At 47.0% G+C, this 17,598-nt stretch overlaps 1 protein-coding gene across 3 annotated transcripts in view; it reads left to right on the top strand.

Annotated features, from left to right (window-relative positions):
* Positions 1–13,991: 13,991 nt before the first annotated feature.
* Positions 13,992–17,598, top strand: part of Ust (uronyl 2-sulfotransferase) — a 336,745-nt gene continuing 333,138 nt past the window's right edge. Inside the window, exon 1 of one of the 3 annotated variants that reach the window (XM_060373474.1) lies at positions 13,992–14,744. In XM_060373474.1, the coding sequence (XP_060229457.1) occupies positions 14,486–14,744 (259 nt within the window). In that variant the 5' untranslated portion in view covers positions 13,992–14,485. The remainder of the gene's footprint in view (positions 14,745–17,598) is intronic. The other 2 variants (XM_060373475.1, XM_021646693.2) reach the window with 2 other exon arrangements.

Below are 17,598 nucleotides of genomic sequence, written 5' to 3'. Positions count from 1 at the left end.
GTGCTGGGGTTCTGTTAGAAAGTAGACTGAGCAATCCATGGGGGAGCAAGGCAGTAAGTGACACTCCTCTGTGGCCTCTGCTCCTGCCTCCAGGATCCTGCCCTGTTTAAGGTACTGTCCTAACTTCCTTCAGTGATGGACTACGATGTGAAAATGTAAGCGAATAAACCTTTTACTCTTCAGTTTGCTTTTGGACATAGTGTTTTATTACAGGAATAGAAACCTGCAGGCATAAGATTATTGTATAATTTAAATGCTGATTTCTGCATCCCCTGTATCTGTTTATAAGTCATGTTCTGTAAAATATTAACTTTCAAATGTATTATATATTTTTGTATATAATATATGTATGGAGTGTACACTGAGCAGAGCTCAGTTAAAGATGATTCTCTGTAAAACAAATTTTAAAAGAGTGGTATGGTAAGTCATGGGGATTTTATAGCCAAAGAATTATTGGCCATACATAACTGAAGTCCTGGCTGGAGATATTTTCATGTCTCAGTCAGTCTCAGAGCTGTTTCCATGTGGAGGGATCATCCAATTATGTTATCTGTTCTGTTTGGTCTTCTTGATTTCTTTTCCTTCTGTTTGTATCCACGATCTTCAGGGGTTTTTCCTCTGTCATTTTATCAGTTTTCATTTTTTATCATTTTTATCATTTTTATTAGTTTTGATGGAATCCATAATTTCTCTTTTCCTGTATGAACATACACAAAATCCTTTCCCCAGATTAACATATTTCCTGTCTTTCATTTTGGTATTAGAAACTTTACATGCTGATCTAATACAGAAATCCTTTCTAAAATCCAGTGTATCTTAGGTGTCCTACTTGTCTCATTTAATAATTTTGAAATCAATAAATCATTATTTAATCTATTTTGGGGAGATATAATATCTACCTTCTGTTTTATAACCACAGGATTATAAGTTATATCTGTAACAGGTTTCATGTCATAATGTCTCAAAAACTGTTGTATTCCAATGGATACCCATGCTGAAGCACCATCAGCCCCAATTTGCAAAGTCATCTCCAAGATAATCACCATCTCTAACAAAGGTGCAACCTCAGAATCATGTTCTCCAGAATATAAGGCAAAAGCCCAACAGAATTTAAGGCAAAAGCCCACTGGAATTTTGAATATGAACCTATGACATGGTGCATATATTTCAGCTCTCTAATCTCTGTAAAATGGAGCATATAAGCCATTTGTGACTTTGTTCTAAGACAATACCAAATAGGATCTGCATTTCTACTTTAGCATAGGAAACATTATCTAGCAATTGAACCTTGACAATGCACATACAATATCCAGTCTGACCATGTTGGCCTATAGCCAAAGCCTCTGTACCCAACATCTCAATGGGCTGCCATTTTGCAGTATCTTCAACCCTTTGTGGACTTTTCTCATATGGAACTACCTCTTTGGGTGTTATTCTAAGTTCCAGATTGGATTTCTCTGAAGGTTCTCTATTTTGATTCAAAGATCCCCACAACCTCTGTTCTACAGCCTTTAATTTAGCATGAATTTCTCAGTCTCTTCTTTCTCCAAATTCGTCTTATTTTGCTATCTCCCAAAGAGGATATATAAAACTGAAATTGTCACTGAAAAAAAAAATTGTATGCTAAGAGAAACAAACTCAAATGGAATCCATAAGCACTTTGTCTTCCTCCACTTTTAACACAGAAAGTAATCTTTAATTTCTAAGCCTCTTTCTAAGGATTTTACTTTCTTAGACCCAGCTTCCCTTCTAGACCTTACCAACTACAGAAGTTTGAGGCTTCTGTCTCTGGCTTCTGCTTCCAGGGAGAGGCTTTTTTTCTGCCTCCCTTACTGGAGCCTGACCCCTTCCTCACTCTGGAAAGTTACTGGGTCCACAAGTATTAGCTCCTCTGGCCTCAAGAGGGAGGCCAGCAAGTCTCCTTCTTGAAGGGCTTTAGCTTCCTGTCTTGTCTAGAAAAGCCTGGCTTTGAGAAGCTTGCTTGCGTTAAAGAGCCACTCCCCACCACCCTACAGAAACTGCCTCTCTGGGGTTTCTACTATCGATTTTTGTTTTGGTGCAGCCAGTTGGAGGCCTCGCTGTTCTGCAGGGGGTCTGTCTAACCAGGAAGTTGTGACTTCTTGCTTTAGAAAAACTGCTTGCGCTGTTTTTGAGAACAGAGCCGAGAAACTTCTCTGTGGCTTTATTTCTATGGAAGTTCTTGCTGGATTACTGTAAATTCCGCCCTGCTTGGTGTGCCACGTTACAGTTATTTTCATATAACTGTGTTGGTTTCTCCTTTAACTGGGCTAGCACAAAGATAATTGGGACTCCATTATATTTGTTTAATAATAAGCTTCATAACACAATAACTGAGCAGATATTACTCTATTCCTAATCCTCTAAATTAATTTGGTTTCCTCCAAAGGGACATCCCAGGATACTTACACTTTGTAGCTTTTTTGCTCCAGCTCTCTCTCCAGGTGTCTCCTGGACCTCTGCCCTTGGCTAAAACTCCTGGCTGAATCCCCTATTTCTTACCCAATAACTCCTTCCCTGGCTGGCAGGAAGTCCAGCCCTATTCTCTCCCCTGCTCAGTGATTGGCTGTCAGCTGTTTCATTGATATGCCAGGGGCCCATTGGGGAGCAGAGTGATATAACATTAAGAAAGGAGATTCTCAGAACCAAGGATTGCAACCAGATATGGGGGATACAGAAATCAGCATTGAAATTACACAATAACTTTATGCCTACAGAAACTCATGGAAGGAGAAACCCAGCAACTGTGAACTGTCTTTTGACTTTGACTTATGTTCTGGCTCATAGTACAAAGCATAGTGGGCACACACACAAACACAAATGTAGTAAGAATATTTTAAGTGTATCTGGTCATTGCTGAAGCAAGTGTGTTATTTCTCTTTATACTAATAACAGCACATTCTTCAGTATACTTAAGGTGTTTGCTCCTGATCATAGTGCATTCAGGACACTTAACTGTGGTATGATTTTTGTCTCTGGGTAAGTTATGAATCCAGATCAGTGCTTCTTCTGCCCTCAAATCACTTGTTCTTCTTAAAGTGTTTGTATTGCCACCATTTATCAGCTCAGTGCCCCTCGGTGATTTCTGAGGCCACCTTCCTTAGAGCTCTATGTAGAAGAGCCGCTAGCTGGCTGTGTGGCTCCCTTACCCAGTCAGTCTGAACCTGGATCAGACTAAAGCTCTGTGAGCCTGAGAGTGTGACCTTCATGTATATTCTCCACAGAAACGAAAACATGAGTGTAAAGAGGAGACATAACCGGGTGTGGAGGCACACATCTTTAATCCCAGCACCCAGGAGGCAGAGGCAGGAAGATCTCTGAGTTCAAGGCCAGCCTGGTCTACAGTTAGTTCCAGGACAGCCAGACCTACACACAGAGAAAACTTGTCTTAATTTAAAAAAAAAAAAAAAGAGGAAAAGCTGGCTTTAGGCCAAACGTTTAGTGATTTGCAGAGCCAGAAGATTATATTTCAAGCTGTAATCTCTTTCTAAATTTTCTACTAGAATGACCTTGATCTTGACTCCCACTCTTGGTGAGGGAGCTTCCTCTCATCTTCACACGTCAGTACTTGGCTGTTCTTCAAAAAGTTATTTCAAAGTACTTTGCAAAGCACGGGCAGTATTTTTCTCGAAGGGGACAGGGAGGCGTGTGACATGCCCATTGAACAAGGACTAATGACGTTGTTAGGAAGGAAGGAGAGAGGATATAACCTCTCTATTGATCCCGGCTCACATGCGTTAGCACCAGAAGGTGTCCTCTGCAACGGGAGGAGGCCTCATTTCATGTTCTAAACTGGCAGAGACATTGAGATGAGGAGCCGAGGCAACTCTGTGTGTACAAGGCCTGCTAAGATGCAACTGGAAATAACTTCAACACAACTGGTAACTATTTGGCTAAGAAACTTCTTTGAAGTGGTTTATACCAAGGGTCTGTTTTATTCTGCCAAAAATAGAAGCAATATTGAGACAATTTCCTATAAAGCCTTTGAAGTGGTTGATACCATCTCACCAGTTAGTTTTTTTAGAGACCAAATGTGAAGTGTAAATGTTGCCATCTCCTTTTAAAAATCTATGTGTGTGTGCACAATGTATGTCTATATGTGTATTCATATGTACCTTGATGAATGCATATGCCATGGCCAACGTGTGAAGGTCAGAAGACCTCAGTTGTTCGTCCTACCCTTCAACTTGTTTGAGACATGATCTCTTGTTGGTCCCCTCTGAGAGCGCCAGGCTAGCTGGCCTGGGAAGTGCTAAATGGACGTGAACACATCCAGCTTTATTTGAGTTCTGGGCCTATAAACCTAGATCCTCATGCTTGCATGACAAGAACTTTACTCCCCGAGCCATCTCCCTAGCCCCTCCCCACTTACTCTCTGTCTGTCTCTCTCTCATTTCTTCACTCCCCACTTCTCCCCCCCCCCTTTTTTTTGCATACTTAGTTCTTTGTAGTGGTGCTGTGGGCTGAACCAAGGGCTTTGTGATGGTTTTGGTTAACCTGACAGACTCAAATTGCTCAGGAGTTGGGCCTCTGGGGGAATTACCTAGATTACATTAATAGATGTAGGAAGACTTGCCCTAATTGTGGGCTGGATCGTTCCGTGGGCACAGCATCCTGGGCTGTGGAACTAGGAGCTGAGACAGGCACACAGGTGTTCATCGCTCTCTGCTTCCTGGTTGAGGATGCTGTGACCAGCTCCCAGCTCCTACTGTCTTGACTTCCCTTCCAAGAACTGCACGGCAAGCCCTTTCCCTCTTAAGCTGTGGGGTTGGGTGGGGGACACAAAAGTTTAAAGCAGCCATCCTTCAAGCCTTGTGCATTCTAGGGAAGTGTCTGACCACTGAGCAGTATCCCTAGTGTGAAGTATGATGTTTAAATGTCTTCTTGTCAAGTAACAGTTCCAAGAAACTGTTCAGGAGTGGGAATGGGGTAGGGAGAAAGCCTGAAAGCCTGAGACTATTTCCAGCGCACCCCCCCCAACTCAAAGCAACTTTCCAGTCCCTTCCGACTGTGGTTTGGGTATAGTCTATTTCCTCCAAGTTGTGTTGCCATTTGGTTACCGTAGTGCTGGTGCTGGGAGCTGGGTTTCGAAAAGCTGACTGGGTGGGCAGGAGGGATTGATGCCTTCCTCTTGGGAGTGAGTCTCTGGGGAGTGGGTTAGGTAGCATAGTAGCTGTTGCTCTTTCGTATCTTTTTTCTCTGTTCTATCAAAGCCTTGGCCTACTGATTGAGTAACTTGCCTGCTCTATCAGCAGTGCCACGTAATGGCTCTGCTTTCTCTAAAGAGGCAAATCAGTATTCATAGTGGAATGGGTCCATTTCGTTCAAGGTGCTGCCAACACTGGAAGAACTGCAGACACAAAAACACATGATGACGTTAATGTTGTTTGAACAATTTCCTTGAATGTCTTTCCTGGTTTTCTTTTATTTTTTTCCCCTGTCATTCTTTTGTTAATACTGACAATGAAAACACTTCTGATTTACAGAGTCTTAGGTGGAAGAAAGAAAAAAGAAAAAAAGAATTTCATGGTGCACGTTGATGTTTGCTGTTACACTCTGGGTCTCGGTGTTATTCTAGAATCATCCGGGTATTTTGTCAGCTGCCATGGGCCGCAAGTTTGTGTCCCTCCCAAACTCCCATGTCTGGAGCACAGTCCCTGTCTGTGATAGGATGTGGAGAGGAAGCCTTTGGGAGAGGAGGGAGTTGTAAGGTTGGAGCCCTCAGAACTGGGTTTCTGTACTTGTGGGAAAGACTGGAGTCTCCTTTCTCTCCATGGCATGGGGACAGAAGCCAGGACGCTGGTTCTCCACGAGGTACATGGTCTGCCTTAGCTTCATCTTGAAGTCCATGATGCATGGGTTGAAAAAATAAATTGTTTGATTTGTGGCATTTTTAATACCCAAAAACAAGACAGGAGCGTTGCTACCACAGTGGGTCTGTCTGCATTTGGGACGATGGCAGATTCATCCCTGAAGAACTACTGGGTGCCCTAGTGCCGATCGCGCAGAGGTTTGAAGTGGCTAAGGAAGGAATCTGAGCGGGAAAGGCGTGAGGTGGTCCTTCGGTCAGCCTTGGGCAAGTAGATGCCTCCAAATCCAGAAGTTCCCAACCCTCAAGGTGAAGGTGGCTTATTCATAGTCGGCGGGCACCTCGTGTTGGCTGTTGAGATTTTGAACAGAGGGGCCTAAACAGAAAGCCACAGCAGTGAGAATCGGAGAGTTAACATTCTCCCTGCTGTGGACTCGAAGGCAGAAGTCCTGGGCATCTGAGACCATGCGAGCGAGACACGCAACGCCCTCTTCTGCCTTGGTGAGGTACTTGACCTGCGTCTGGAGGAAACTGCTTTGGAAGGGATTAGGGACCCCTGTAGGGAGCTTGCGTTTGAATCTAAGGGAATAGCGACCCAAACCTGAGTGGGGAAGACTTCTTCCCCCTAAACTGGAAGGTGCGAAAATAGATGAGTTCTGGCCCGTCTATTTCTCTCCTCAGGAGGGAGAGGAGTCTGGAATATAACCAGTTTCGGGGAAAAAGGAAAGTTTTGTATTTTAAGAAGAGGTCTTGGGGTTAAAACAGCTCCACCCTTGGAAAGGAACAACACTCATTTAGATTAATGTTGTAAAAACTGCATCCAATTCCTTTATTTTCATGCTCTTTAGGCAAGGCACCTGAGCCAATCAAATCACAAGTCCAATAAAAGCCAAAACATCTCTGTAATGAAGGAATAGATTTGTATTCATTCCTGTACACAGCTGCATGAAAAGCACCAGGCGTATTTCATGACAGGCCACGCTTTATGTGAGATGCACCTAACAGGAGAATGACTGGTGTGAGTTGCTAGAAACTGTCTTCGGAGACCTCCTGGGAGGTCCTGCTGGGCTTTTCTTGACCCTGGCAGTCTGATATCTTTCTTTTTCTGTGCTTTGTGCACCAATAAGGTCAGAGTAATGGCCATGTGAGGAGATGCCCACCACAACTTCAGAGTCACAGCACTCCTGGCCCCAAAAGACTGACAATCTAATTACTATTATTATTACTATTATTATTTGACTCACTATTTGGCTGGGCAAGGTTGCACACGAGTAGTTTCAAATGCTCAGGAGACTGGAGAATCCAGGAGAGGCAGGAGAATCCCGCTGAGGCCCAAAAAGCCAAGGGTAGCATAAGCCGAACATATTGGGATTTTACCTAAGACGGAGTCTCAAGTATCCTAGTATGATGGTTTGAATGAGAGCTGTCCCATACGCACATATACTTGAATATTTTCTTCCCTGCTGGTGGAACTGTTTGAGAAGGGTTAGGAGGCGTGGCCTGGTTAGAGGAGGTGGGTCACTGGGGTGGGCTTTGAGGTTCAAAAGCCCAAGTTATTCCGAGTTCACACTCTGCCTCATGCTTGTGGATTAATGTAATCTCTAATCAATGTGATCACCATGATGATCACAGATTCTAACCCTCTGAAACAAACAAACAAACCCAATAAACTCTTTTCTTCCATACGTCGCTTTGGTCATTATGTCTTATCACAAAGTAGAAAAGTAGGAAAGACAACCAGGCTGGCCTCAGACCATGAACTCCTGATCCTCTTGTGCCTGCCCCAACAAATGATGAGATTACAGATATGTACCACACATCTACCCCCCCCCCCAATTAAGAATAAGTAACCTCCTATCTAAAAATCATTTCTATTCACAAAAATGAAAGGGTTTGAGGTAATGTTTAAAATTGAGAAAGTATTCCATTTGTAAATAAATTTACTACTGGGTATTTCTAAAGGTCTCAGTGACTGAAGTATTTACACTCTGTCACAAATGGCATAGCATAGAAATGTCTGCTACTTTGTATTTTTGTCAAGTTTCATGTGACAGTTTTTTCTTCCTGGAAAATTTGTGACTTCAAGGCGGCACAGCTTGTCTCACACTTGGCTGTTGGCAGAGTCACAGCCACTTTCCAGTATTTATCTACTGCATGACTTAAAAGAGTAAACTGCCTTTACACTGACAGAGTAAGTCTAATAAAGAACCGTAATGCCAGGTTCACGGGACCCTCAGAGACCACCAGGAGACGACTTGATGCAATTGCAAGAGAGCTTTGTTATGCGAGCGATCGAACTCGGGACCCAAGTCTCACTGGCGCATCAGCAGAGAAGTGGGACCCAGAGCTCTGAGTGAACAGGGTTTTTAAAGGGAAAGTCTGTGATCAGGGGGTTTCCATGGCAGCAAGCAGGGGGGCACAAGCCTTGGCGTTACAGAACTGGGTGAAGTTTAGCAGGGCAGGGTGACCTTTTCTGAGGCACACAATCACAATGGCTAAGGCATATAATCACAATGGCTATTTTTCTAAACCATATCTGAAACATTGGGGAAAATTTTCCCACCCGATTCTCAACCGATTCCCATTGATTATTGCCAGGGAGTTTGTCTCTATTTTCTATGAAGCATTTATTCTGTGATATTTCCTGGAGGCTGTTGCTAGGAGAGTTAACTTTGTTTTCTGCCAGGTGTACACTCTGTGATATTTCCTGGTACCTGAATTCAGTTCCCAGTTAAGATCTTTATTTCAAAATGGAGTTATATTCAGGCTAACTTAAACTCTTCAGAACCTCTATCGAGCAGCAAGATGATTCAGTTTAGAACCTCCTGGGAATACTAGCAAACCAAAGCCAGCTGAACCATGCACTGTAAAACTAATGAAAGATTTTGTGTTGTCCAGACATCTTAAAATGTCAACCAAACAATTCACACCATTAAATGATATAATACTTAACAATTAAGAGAAGACATTTAGCCCTTAGACATATTTTGTTAAGGTGTTCTTGTTGGAACATGGTCCAAGAATGGAGTCAAACGAGGAGATTTTTTGTTTGTTTGTTTGATTTTTGTTTCTTGAGACAGGGTTTCTCTGTGTAGCCTTGGCTGTCTTGGACTTGCGTAGACCAGGCTAGCTTCGAACTCACAGAGATATGCCTGGCTCTGCCTCTGAAAGTGCTGGGCTCACAGGTGTGCGCCACCATGCCCAGCTGTGAGGATATTTCTAAGTGCTTGTGAAAAAACTCCAAGAAAACAAGATATGAGTCTTGTGACCTCAGTTTCTTCAAAACATGGAACTGTTTTGGAATGTGTTTTCATGCTTTCCCAGGGGTAGTGGATAAGAGTGAGTTTATTTCAGATTACTCATCATTGCTTGCTGCTGTTATTCAATTAAATGTTTAAAATACCCTTTATGTGCCTCTATGGAAAAACATGTTTTCCCATGTGCAGCTTATCCTTGTGATTGTATACAGCTTGAACTCATGAAAACTTTACTCAGGTGAACTTTAACCCTCAGAGCACACATTATTTGATGCTCTGAATAAAGTCAGTATCGCCGGAGACTTTAGCCGGCCTCTTTTATTGACTCCATTCTCCCAGATCCCACTGCCTCTAGATTGGTGCTAGTTTTTATTTTTAAAAGCAAATTTACAAATGAATTGATCAAGCTTTTAGACAAATGGAACCCAGGGTTTTAATGAATTTTGTTCTAGAAGAAAAATAACTGCTCTGGAATCTATCTTAGAGCCAGGAAGCCAACACCGCATTGTAGCAACTAGAGCTGCGGTGTCTATGCTATGACAGACACTGGCATGGGACGGGAGGTCATGCCAGCACTTAAGGACAGTTCTTCCATGTGGCTTACTTCCCAAATATCTAAGTCTACCTTGCCAGTGCGGACATCGTTTCCTTTGCAGCATTCACTTAAATGAATAGAATCAAGAATTCTGCTAAGTTCTTATTGAATTAGTTTGTTTTCTGATACTATAGGAACATATTGGAGAGTTTATAAACAAAAGAGATTTATTTAGTTTGCTGTTTTAGAGAAAGCCCAGGATTAGGTAGAACCATTGGTTCAGGCCCTTCTTGACTGAAGCACCGCACAGCATCAGGCACCAAGCCGGAAAGATCACACGAGGATCGTTCAGGCCTCAGATTCATTCTTGTACAACAATCCACTCCTACAGGAGCTAAGTCACGGTGTGAGACCAATGTCTGCCAAGGACAGTGTGCCGTGACGTCATCGCCTTGTGTTAGCTCCTGTGTCATCGGGCTGTATTCTGACTGGCCACTTTTCGACTTGGGCGTCTTTGACCAAATCTTTCCTGAAGAGGCTCTATTTTCAGAGGAACAACAGAAAGGGGTCTGAGCACAGCCCTGCGGTCATGCAGAGACAGAGCTCAGGGAGCCTGCTAAGAGCTGACCCTCGTTCCCAGCAGAGTGCTGTGGATTCACATGCGTCATCTGAAGACTGGCTGAAGCTACAGGGAGCTGGTGAGGGGTTGGTTCGTTCATTCATTCATTCATTCATTCATTCATTCATCCATTTGAAGTCTGTGGGAATTTAAAGAGAAACCAGGGAGTTTTTATGCTTTTCTGTAGTCCATTTCAGTTTACTGTTGTGTTTAACCAAGGCTAGTTTTCTGCAGGCAAACATTTTAGCATAGAATATGAAAGAGAGAAGAGAAAGCAAGGGTCAGAAGGGATCTTGGATCTTGGATCCTTGATCAGGATTTAAACCTGAAGAAAGAAGGAAGCAGAGATTCCTGTGAGTAAAAGACAAGCGAGTTGAGGGTTCTTAAAAAGACTGAGGAACCTCTGGAGTGAAGCCAGGAGGGACACCATACAAGATGCCATGACTAACAGTTGCAAGGAGACTTTGGAGGTGCAGTTTGTCACCATGGTAGAAGAGGGCCAATGAGGAAGAGGGCCAATGAGGCCGAGGGCAGGTGTGAGCAACTCAGGTGGGAAACAGGAAAAGCCACTGGAGAGGGAAGCGGCTGAGAAGACTAAATAACGGTGTTGGAGAATATCTATGCGTTACTTCACTCATTGCTCTGAAACACACTCACTAGCACTGACTCAGGAAGGACAGATTTATCTGGGCTGACACTTTGACAGTCCAGTTTGGTGGGGAAAGAGTGGCAGTGGGCACCTGAGGTGGCTGGCTGGTCACACTGCATCCACAGTCAGGAAGCAGATCATGGGTATGTTAAGAAATCAGATCTGTTCTGCTCAGTGCACAATTCTTATAGTTTGTTCCTCATTCTTTTGCCATTGCTTTTTGTGTGTGTGTTCATATGTGTGCACAGATGTGTGGCTATGTGTGTGTACATGGATGTGGAGGCCAGAAGACAGCTTCTGTGTTGTTCTTCAGGTGCTGTTTACCTTTGTGTGTTTCTTTCTTTTTTGCTTTGCTAAGGTCTCTAGTTGGTCTAGAACTTGCCAAGGAGTCTGAGCTGGCTGCCAGCGGGCCCCAGAGATCTCCCTGTCTCCACCTCCCCAACAGTGAGATTATGCTGGTTCTGGGGATTGAACTGAGGTCCTCCTGCTTGCAAGGCAGGCTCTTTCTTGATGGAGCTATCTCGTAGCTCTCCACTGAAACTCTCTCTGTCTGGCTTTACCCCTTCTATACTGGACATTGTGTTCAGAACATTGTGTGTGAATGCTAGACAAGGACTCCGCTGGGCCCCACTGCTGTTTGTGGTTTTTGTTTTTGTTGTTTGTTTTGTTTTTTAACTTCTATAGATACTTATTTTCTCTTTCCTAATCTGATTCCCCAGAGCAGCAAGTGGGCCTTTCCCACAGAACGCTGAAAGCTGCCTCCAGAGACCAGGAATCACAAATACAGAGGGTCTGACACACAATGAATGTTCAGAGCACAGGACCAAGCTCTGCTCCCTTCTTTATCAATGCAGAAATTATTAATTGGGAGTCTATTCTGGGCTACTCATTAAAGTAACTCACACTAATGAGCACTGACTGATGGGCTTAATTCTGAAAGGGACAGTCACATTTCTGACGTGTGCACGTTAATCCAGATAAATCTCCCACTCATGGAGTGAATGGGAAGCAGACCATTCATGCTCTAGTTGGGAGTTCCTGTGACAAACAAAGAGGCTCTTTTCTTCTTGATATCCCAAACAGCTCTCCCAGCCTAGACAGCGGCCAGGACAATGTAAGACACGGACGATCTGTGCACGTGCAGGCGTGACTCAGACGGCATAGCTATGTGTTGTGCTGCCCACCTCACAAACCCTCTGGCTTGTGGTTTGTTCTGTGTTCACCTATGTTCAGAAGTTCATATACGGGTCATGGGTAAGACAAATTCACCGTTTTCATTCCTGTTGCTCTGACAATAACCTGACTCAAAGCAACCTCATGGAGAATTCACATTTCCTCAGTGAGGAAACTCAAGGCAGGAACTACAAGACAGGCCTGTTTGCTATTCCATAATGCGTTACTCCTGACCTCACTTCAGGGCCAACCAAGTGCTGCGGGCCCCGGGGAGAATGTTGCTGGCTGGCTCATGCTCAGGTAGCTCTTTCACGCCATTCAGAACTGACTGCCCAGAGAAAGGTGCTGATCACAGTGGGCTGGGCCCGCCCATATTAAATAATAGCGGGCAGCCCCCAGGGACGTTCCCATAGGCTAATCCAGTCCAGGCAATCCTTTGATTGATGTTCTACCATGCGATTCCAGGTTGTGACATGCTGACGTTAAAAAGGAACCAGCACATAAACTGTCCTTTTACTGGCAGTTCTTGCTCCCCTAATTTTCCATGGAATATTCTCTGGTTGCACAAGGTTTACAGGTTTTAAGGAGCCCATTCCTGGAGTTATGAAGTTCTTGTTCCTCCCCTCCCCACCCCCACCTCATTACTGGAATATTTAGAATGACCTGGGATCCAGAGAGGAGGCATCAGAAACATGAGCTGAATGGGCTGTTCTCTAATCCCAGGCAAACCATGAAGAAAGCCCTACCTGGCAGATGCTGCCTTGCAGTGGCTAACACACCAGGTGTGCTCAGAGTGTAGCAGCTTATGCCACTGAGTGCCAGTTTTACCATTTTGACACACCTTGGGAAAGGAAGCCATTGTTGAGATACTGCCTCCACCAGACTGGCCTGTGCGAATGTCTGGAGAGCAGGTTTTTGATTGCTAACTGATGTAGGAGGGTCAGGCCACAGCAGGCGGAACCACCGCTAAGCAGGAGGCGCTGAAACTGTGTAAGAGGGAGTTGACGGAGGGCCCAGCGGCCGGTAAGCAGCCCGGCGGCCGGTAAGCAGCGGTCCTCCGTGGTTTCTGCCTCAGTTCCTGCCTCTAGGTTCCTCCTGCCTCGGCCTCCCTCCATAATGCACTGTAATGGGCCCGCCAAACAAATCCCTTTCTCTCCACGTTATTTTGGGTCGTGACGTTTATTGCAGCAACAGAAAAGCAATGTAGGACACTGGACACACGATGTAACTTCTCAGGCCATATCACTTCTGTATCTGGCCACTAATCAAAATCAAACCGATAGAGCAGCTCTGTGAAGTGTCACCGGCTCTGTTAGCACGTCAGTGTCTGGGAAGCTCTGAGGGCTCTTTCAGGTCTAGAAACTTCCCAGCGATGGGAAGAGAGATATCAGAGAAACAGGCACTTGACAGCAGGCGCTTCCCCCTTTCTCACCTGCTTAGAAGGACCTCCTTTTTTAAGTGGAGTGATTGTAGGACCAGGAGAGCCAGAGAAACGGCACCCTCAGCCGGGGGCCGTGTAGGCGCTAGGCTTGGCCCTGCCCGGCAGGTTTAATTATGACTCCTACCACTAGCCCGTTTACTATCCCGGGTAGGTTTTGAACCTGTATTTCAGGACCCTTTATCGGCCTCTAGTAGGCCGGTCACTTGGGATATGCCAAGTTCTCCAAATGAAAAGACAAACGTAGGCAAATCCTCCAGCACGCTACTGTTTACAGGAGGGAAGTCAGCGGGCCCCAAGAGGTCGCTGGTGGCGCAGGAACCGAGACTAGATTGTAGAGAATGGAGAAAGAAAAAAATAAAAAAAACCCACACACCCAGAAACTTTCTTCCTTGTTGCTGATCCTCGCGCTCCCCCAGCGCCCCCCCGCCCGTAACGTGACACCGAGCCCAGCGTGGAGCCCGGAGGTGGAGAGGGAGGAGACCGGCCGTCTAGAGAGGAGCGGGAGGGGAGGAGTGGAGGGAAGCCCCTGTCAAGGAGGTGGAGCGAGAGGGTGGTGTCCGCCTCTCGAGCCTCCTGCCTTGAGCTAGCCGAGCCTGAGCCGGGACCGAGCACGCCGCCCGCGACCCACACAAAGCCCGGGGGGTCCACGCTGGCGCTGGAAGCGAGCCGCGGGCGAGCCCGGGGCGCGGCGGGAGCTGGGGCGCAGGGCTCCTAGCGGGACACCGGGCCGAGCGCGGGCCGCGAGCGCCTCCCCCGCGCCGGGGCCCGGGACGCCTCGGGCCCTTCGGGGCCGCGGCGGCTGCGGAGGGGACCGAGATGAGGAGGGTGCCCTGAGCCCGGCGACTCCAGCCCTCCCTGCCCCCACCCGGCCGCCCTCGGCGCGTCCCTCCCCATGTGCAGACGGCCGGCCAGGCGCTCCGGCTGGCGGCGGATGGGTGACCTCTTCCTGGCCCGGGCGGGCTGTGCGGGGTGGCGGAGCCGGCGATGAAGAAGAAGCAGCAGCAGCAGCAGCAGCATCCCGGCGGCGGCGCGGATCCCTGGCCCCATGGGGCCCCGGTGGGGGGCGCCCCTCCGTGCCCCGGCAGCTGCAAGCGGCGGATGCCGACGCTGCCTTTCCTGCGCTTCTCCCTCCGGGACTACGGCTTCTGCATGGCGACCCTGCTAGTCTTCTGCCTGGGCTCCCTCTTCTACCAGCTCAGCGGGGGACCCCCTCGCTTCCTGCTCGACCTGCGGCAGTATTTGGGTAAGGAAGGGCGGCGCCGGCCCGGCAAAGTTGGGCCCCGGGGAAGAGGGTGCCGGGCGGGGCACAGCTGACCCCCACGGTCCCCGAGGCTCCCCAGGTGGGTGGCCAGCGAGCATCCCTCCGCGCGGCAGCTGCGAGCGCCCGCTTCCTCCTGCGCTCCCGGCTGCCTGCAGCGACGCGGGCGCGGCAGGGACCCCAAGCCGGACACCGCGTACCTGTCCCCGCGCCCCCACGCCGACGGGGCTGAGTAGAGATGTGTGTCTGTGATGTGTATACTCCCCCCTGGACGGTCCTCTCTCTGATACGGCTGATGACTGAGAATCCTGTCCCACCTGGCTTTAGCCCCCTTTCCAGTCACTTTGAGATAGTCTGTCCAGGGGTCTGTTTCGTTAGTTGGCTCAGGTGACTCCAATCTGCCCCGGGCTGGTCTGCTCCTTGGCAGCACCTGCGCACCGCGCGGACGCAGCGGGAGTGCGGGAGGAGTGGGTGCTGTCCGTAGGTGGCAGCGTGTGGCCTTCTGTGACCTGTGGAACTGGCGCCCTATGTCTCAAGGCAGAACTTTTTTTTTTCCTTTTTGGGTTGTGGCTGAGTGAGGAAGCGGTGGGAACCCAAGAAAACAGAGCTTTCAGTGAGGTGTGACCTCGCTGCTCTCTCATCCGGGCTCCTGAGTGCCAGAGTTTGGCCGGCACTCACTCAGATCCCAGGACCGATGCTGGCTCTTGTGCCTTGGCTAAGAAAGGATGAAAATTCCTTGACTTCCGTGGCCAGAAGAGGTCGTGCGGAGGTTGCCTCTGAGGTGGTAACTGAGCAGAGTCTACGGTGGTGATCTGCAGGCCCAGATTCCGTTCAGGTGGAGAGACTCCATCCAAGTGCTGGAAACGGACCGGGCTAAAAGATCTGCCAGACTGGCGGCTTCAGCGGTTACCTCAAAGGTCCTCACTCACAGAAGCCACAGGTCGAGACAGCAGGTCAGTTTGGGACGAAAATCAAGAAAACCTCAAAACCACACCCACAAAGGGTGTTTGGCAGTGGCGTAAACTGATAAAGTAGCATTGTTCCCCCCAGACAGAGCTCGGGTTTTCAAAAGTTAGAATTTCATTTCAGTGAACACGTTGGGGGCACTGTGATTTCACAAGAACCTCCGTGGAAGCGGAAAGAAAAAACTGCCCCGGTCAGATTTCGGAAGCGCAGTTCTGAGCATCTGGCTTTCTGGATCGGGGTTAATAGGCCCTCTTTCCTGGGCAGCGTAACCTCTTTTCTCTTCAGTTCTGCATTTTGGAGGCTTGAGCCTTCCTTCCCTGTCGCAGACACCTGCCCCTGGTAACTTTGTCTTCACTGTCGGGAGCGGTTAGTGGCCATAGTATTGGAAAGTGCTGAAGCTACGTAGAATCTGAGTTGCTTTTAAGAAGCATGGCGGTCTGGGGTGTAGAGAGGAAAAATGTGTCCTATGGGGCAGGAAGGCCTCTGTGTCCACCCCTCCTGGGGGAGCTTGGCTTTGAGCTCAGTGCTCAGACTTTACAGCTTTGGCTCTTCATGGCTTACTTAGGGGTTTGACCCAATTTCCGCCAGACCTGAACCCAGCTCCTACAGGTTTATGGCTCTGTTACTCTTAATGCGAAAGAGGAAACTCGGGGTGGGGGTGAGGAGCAAGGACATTTGAAAGATAGAACTGGGAAAGTTCAGTGTGTACGGCGCTCACCTGTTCACCTTCTACTTTAGAAGCTGAGACCTGAGGAAGATGGGGTCAGGTGGTAGCAGAGAAAACTGCCCATGCGTGTCTGGGGCGGGGCGTCTGAATAGTGCGCTGTCTGCCTCTCTGATTGCTAACACATCTTTGTTAACGGGAGTGGGATCCCTCACCAGATCTCTTCCTTGCTTTTTACTCACATGAATAAAATAATGGCTCTCAGGAAGTGGGCTTGTGGTCTTTAGAATGATCTAAAATATGTCTTGACTTTTATCAATCCAAGATATTGGCATACTTTCTTGCCAGTGTTTCTATTTTTTTTATTTGAGACTTTATCCATACAGAATGTATTGTTATTAAAAAAGTGTCTCAATTTCCCTTTCAACTGGTTTTAACCAGTTTGGGAGGTATTTTTTTCTCAAATATAAATGTGTACAAAGTTCAGTATTTCTAGATCACAGAAATATATTAAACATGTTCTTTATAGACCATAATTTCACTATTTGGACCATATAATACATTTCCTGTATGAGAGCTACTTGATCATTTTTGCTCAAGTTAATGACTGAACTTATTTTACCAGGTAGGTAGAGTACTACTTAATGTGTTGGCTATTCGTCTGGGAGAAGAGAAAATGTCATAGTTATTCATAACGAAAGCAAACCTTAACTGTGCCAGTTATGCACATATAAATGAAAGCTAATCCACTCTGTGGCACTACTGATAGCTTGTGTTGTTTATCTCAGTTTTATATGGGAACATTGAAGGTTAATGGGGCTATTGGATCTGGAATGGCCGTCAGAGGCAGTAGGTGAAATGTTTCTCATTCATCCTTGGCTTGGCGCTATTGAAAGGGAGAGGAAACGCTAAGAGTTGGAGCCTTATGGGGATGCTTTGGGGCAGCCCACTGGGGAAGGCGTATTCTCCAAAGGGCTTGGCAAGCATGCGCTCTTTCTCTTTCATATCCACACGTGCTGTGAAAGAACCGCCTGTACTCTGTGCCCTTCCTTGATGTGCTAGGTTCCCACGGGCCAACGCAGTCACGGATCGGCAGCTCCGAAACCGTGAGCCAAAATAAGACTTTGTCTCATCTCAGGTAGTTGCAACAGAAAACAGCTTGCCATAGGAGGGCATGAAGAAAGTAAAGCAGGACCCACCCCCAAGGCT

The sequence above is a fragment of the Meriones unguiculatus genome, chromosome 20, assembly GCF_030254825.1.
Source record: "Meriones unguiculatus strain TT.TT164.6M chromosome 20, Bangor_MerUng_6.1, whole genome shotgun sequence".
NCBI lineage: Eukaryota > Metazoa > Chordata > Mammalia > Rodentia > Muridae > Meriones > Meriones unguiculatus.
Note: the sequence above shows the minus strand (reverse complement) of the source record. Positions and strands in the feature narration are given on the sequence as shown.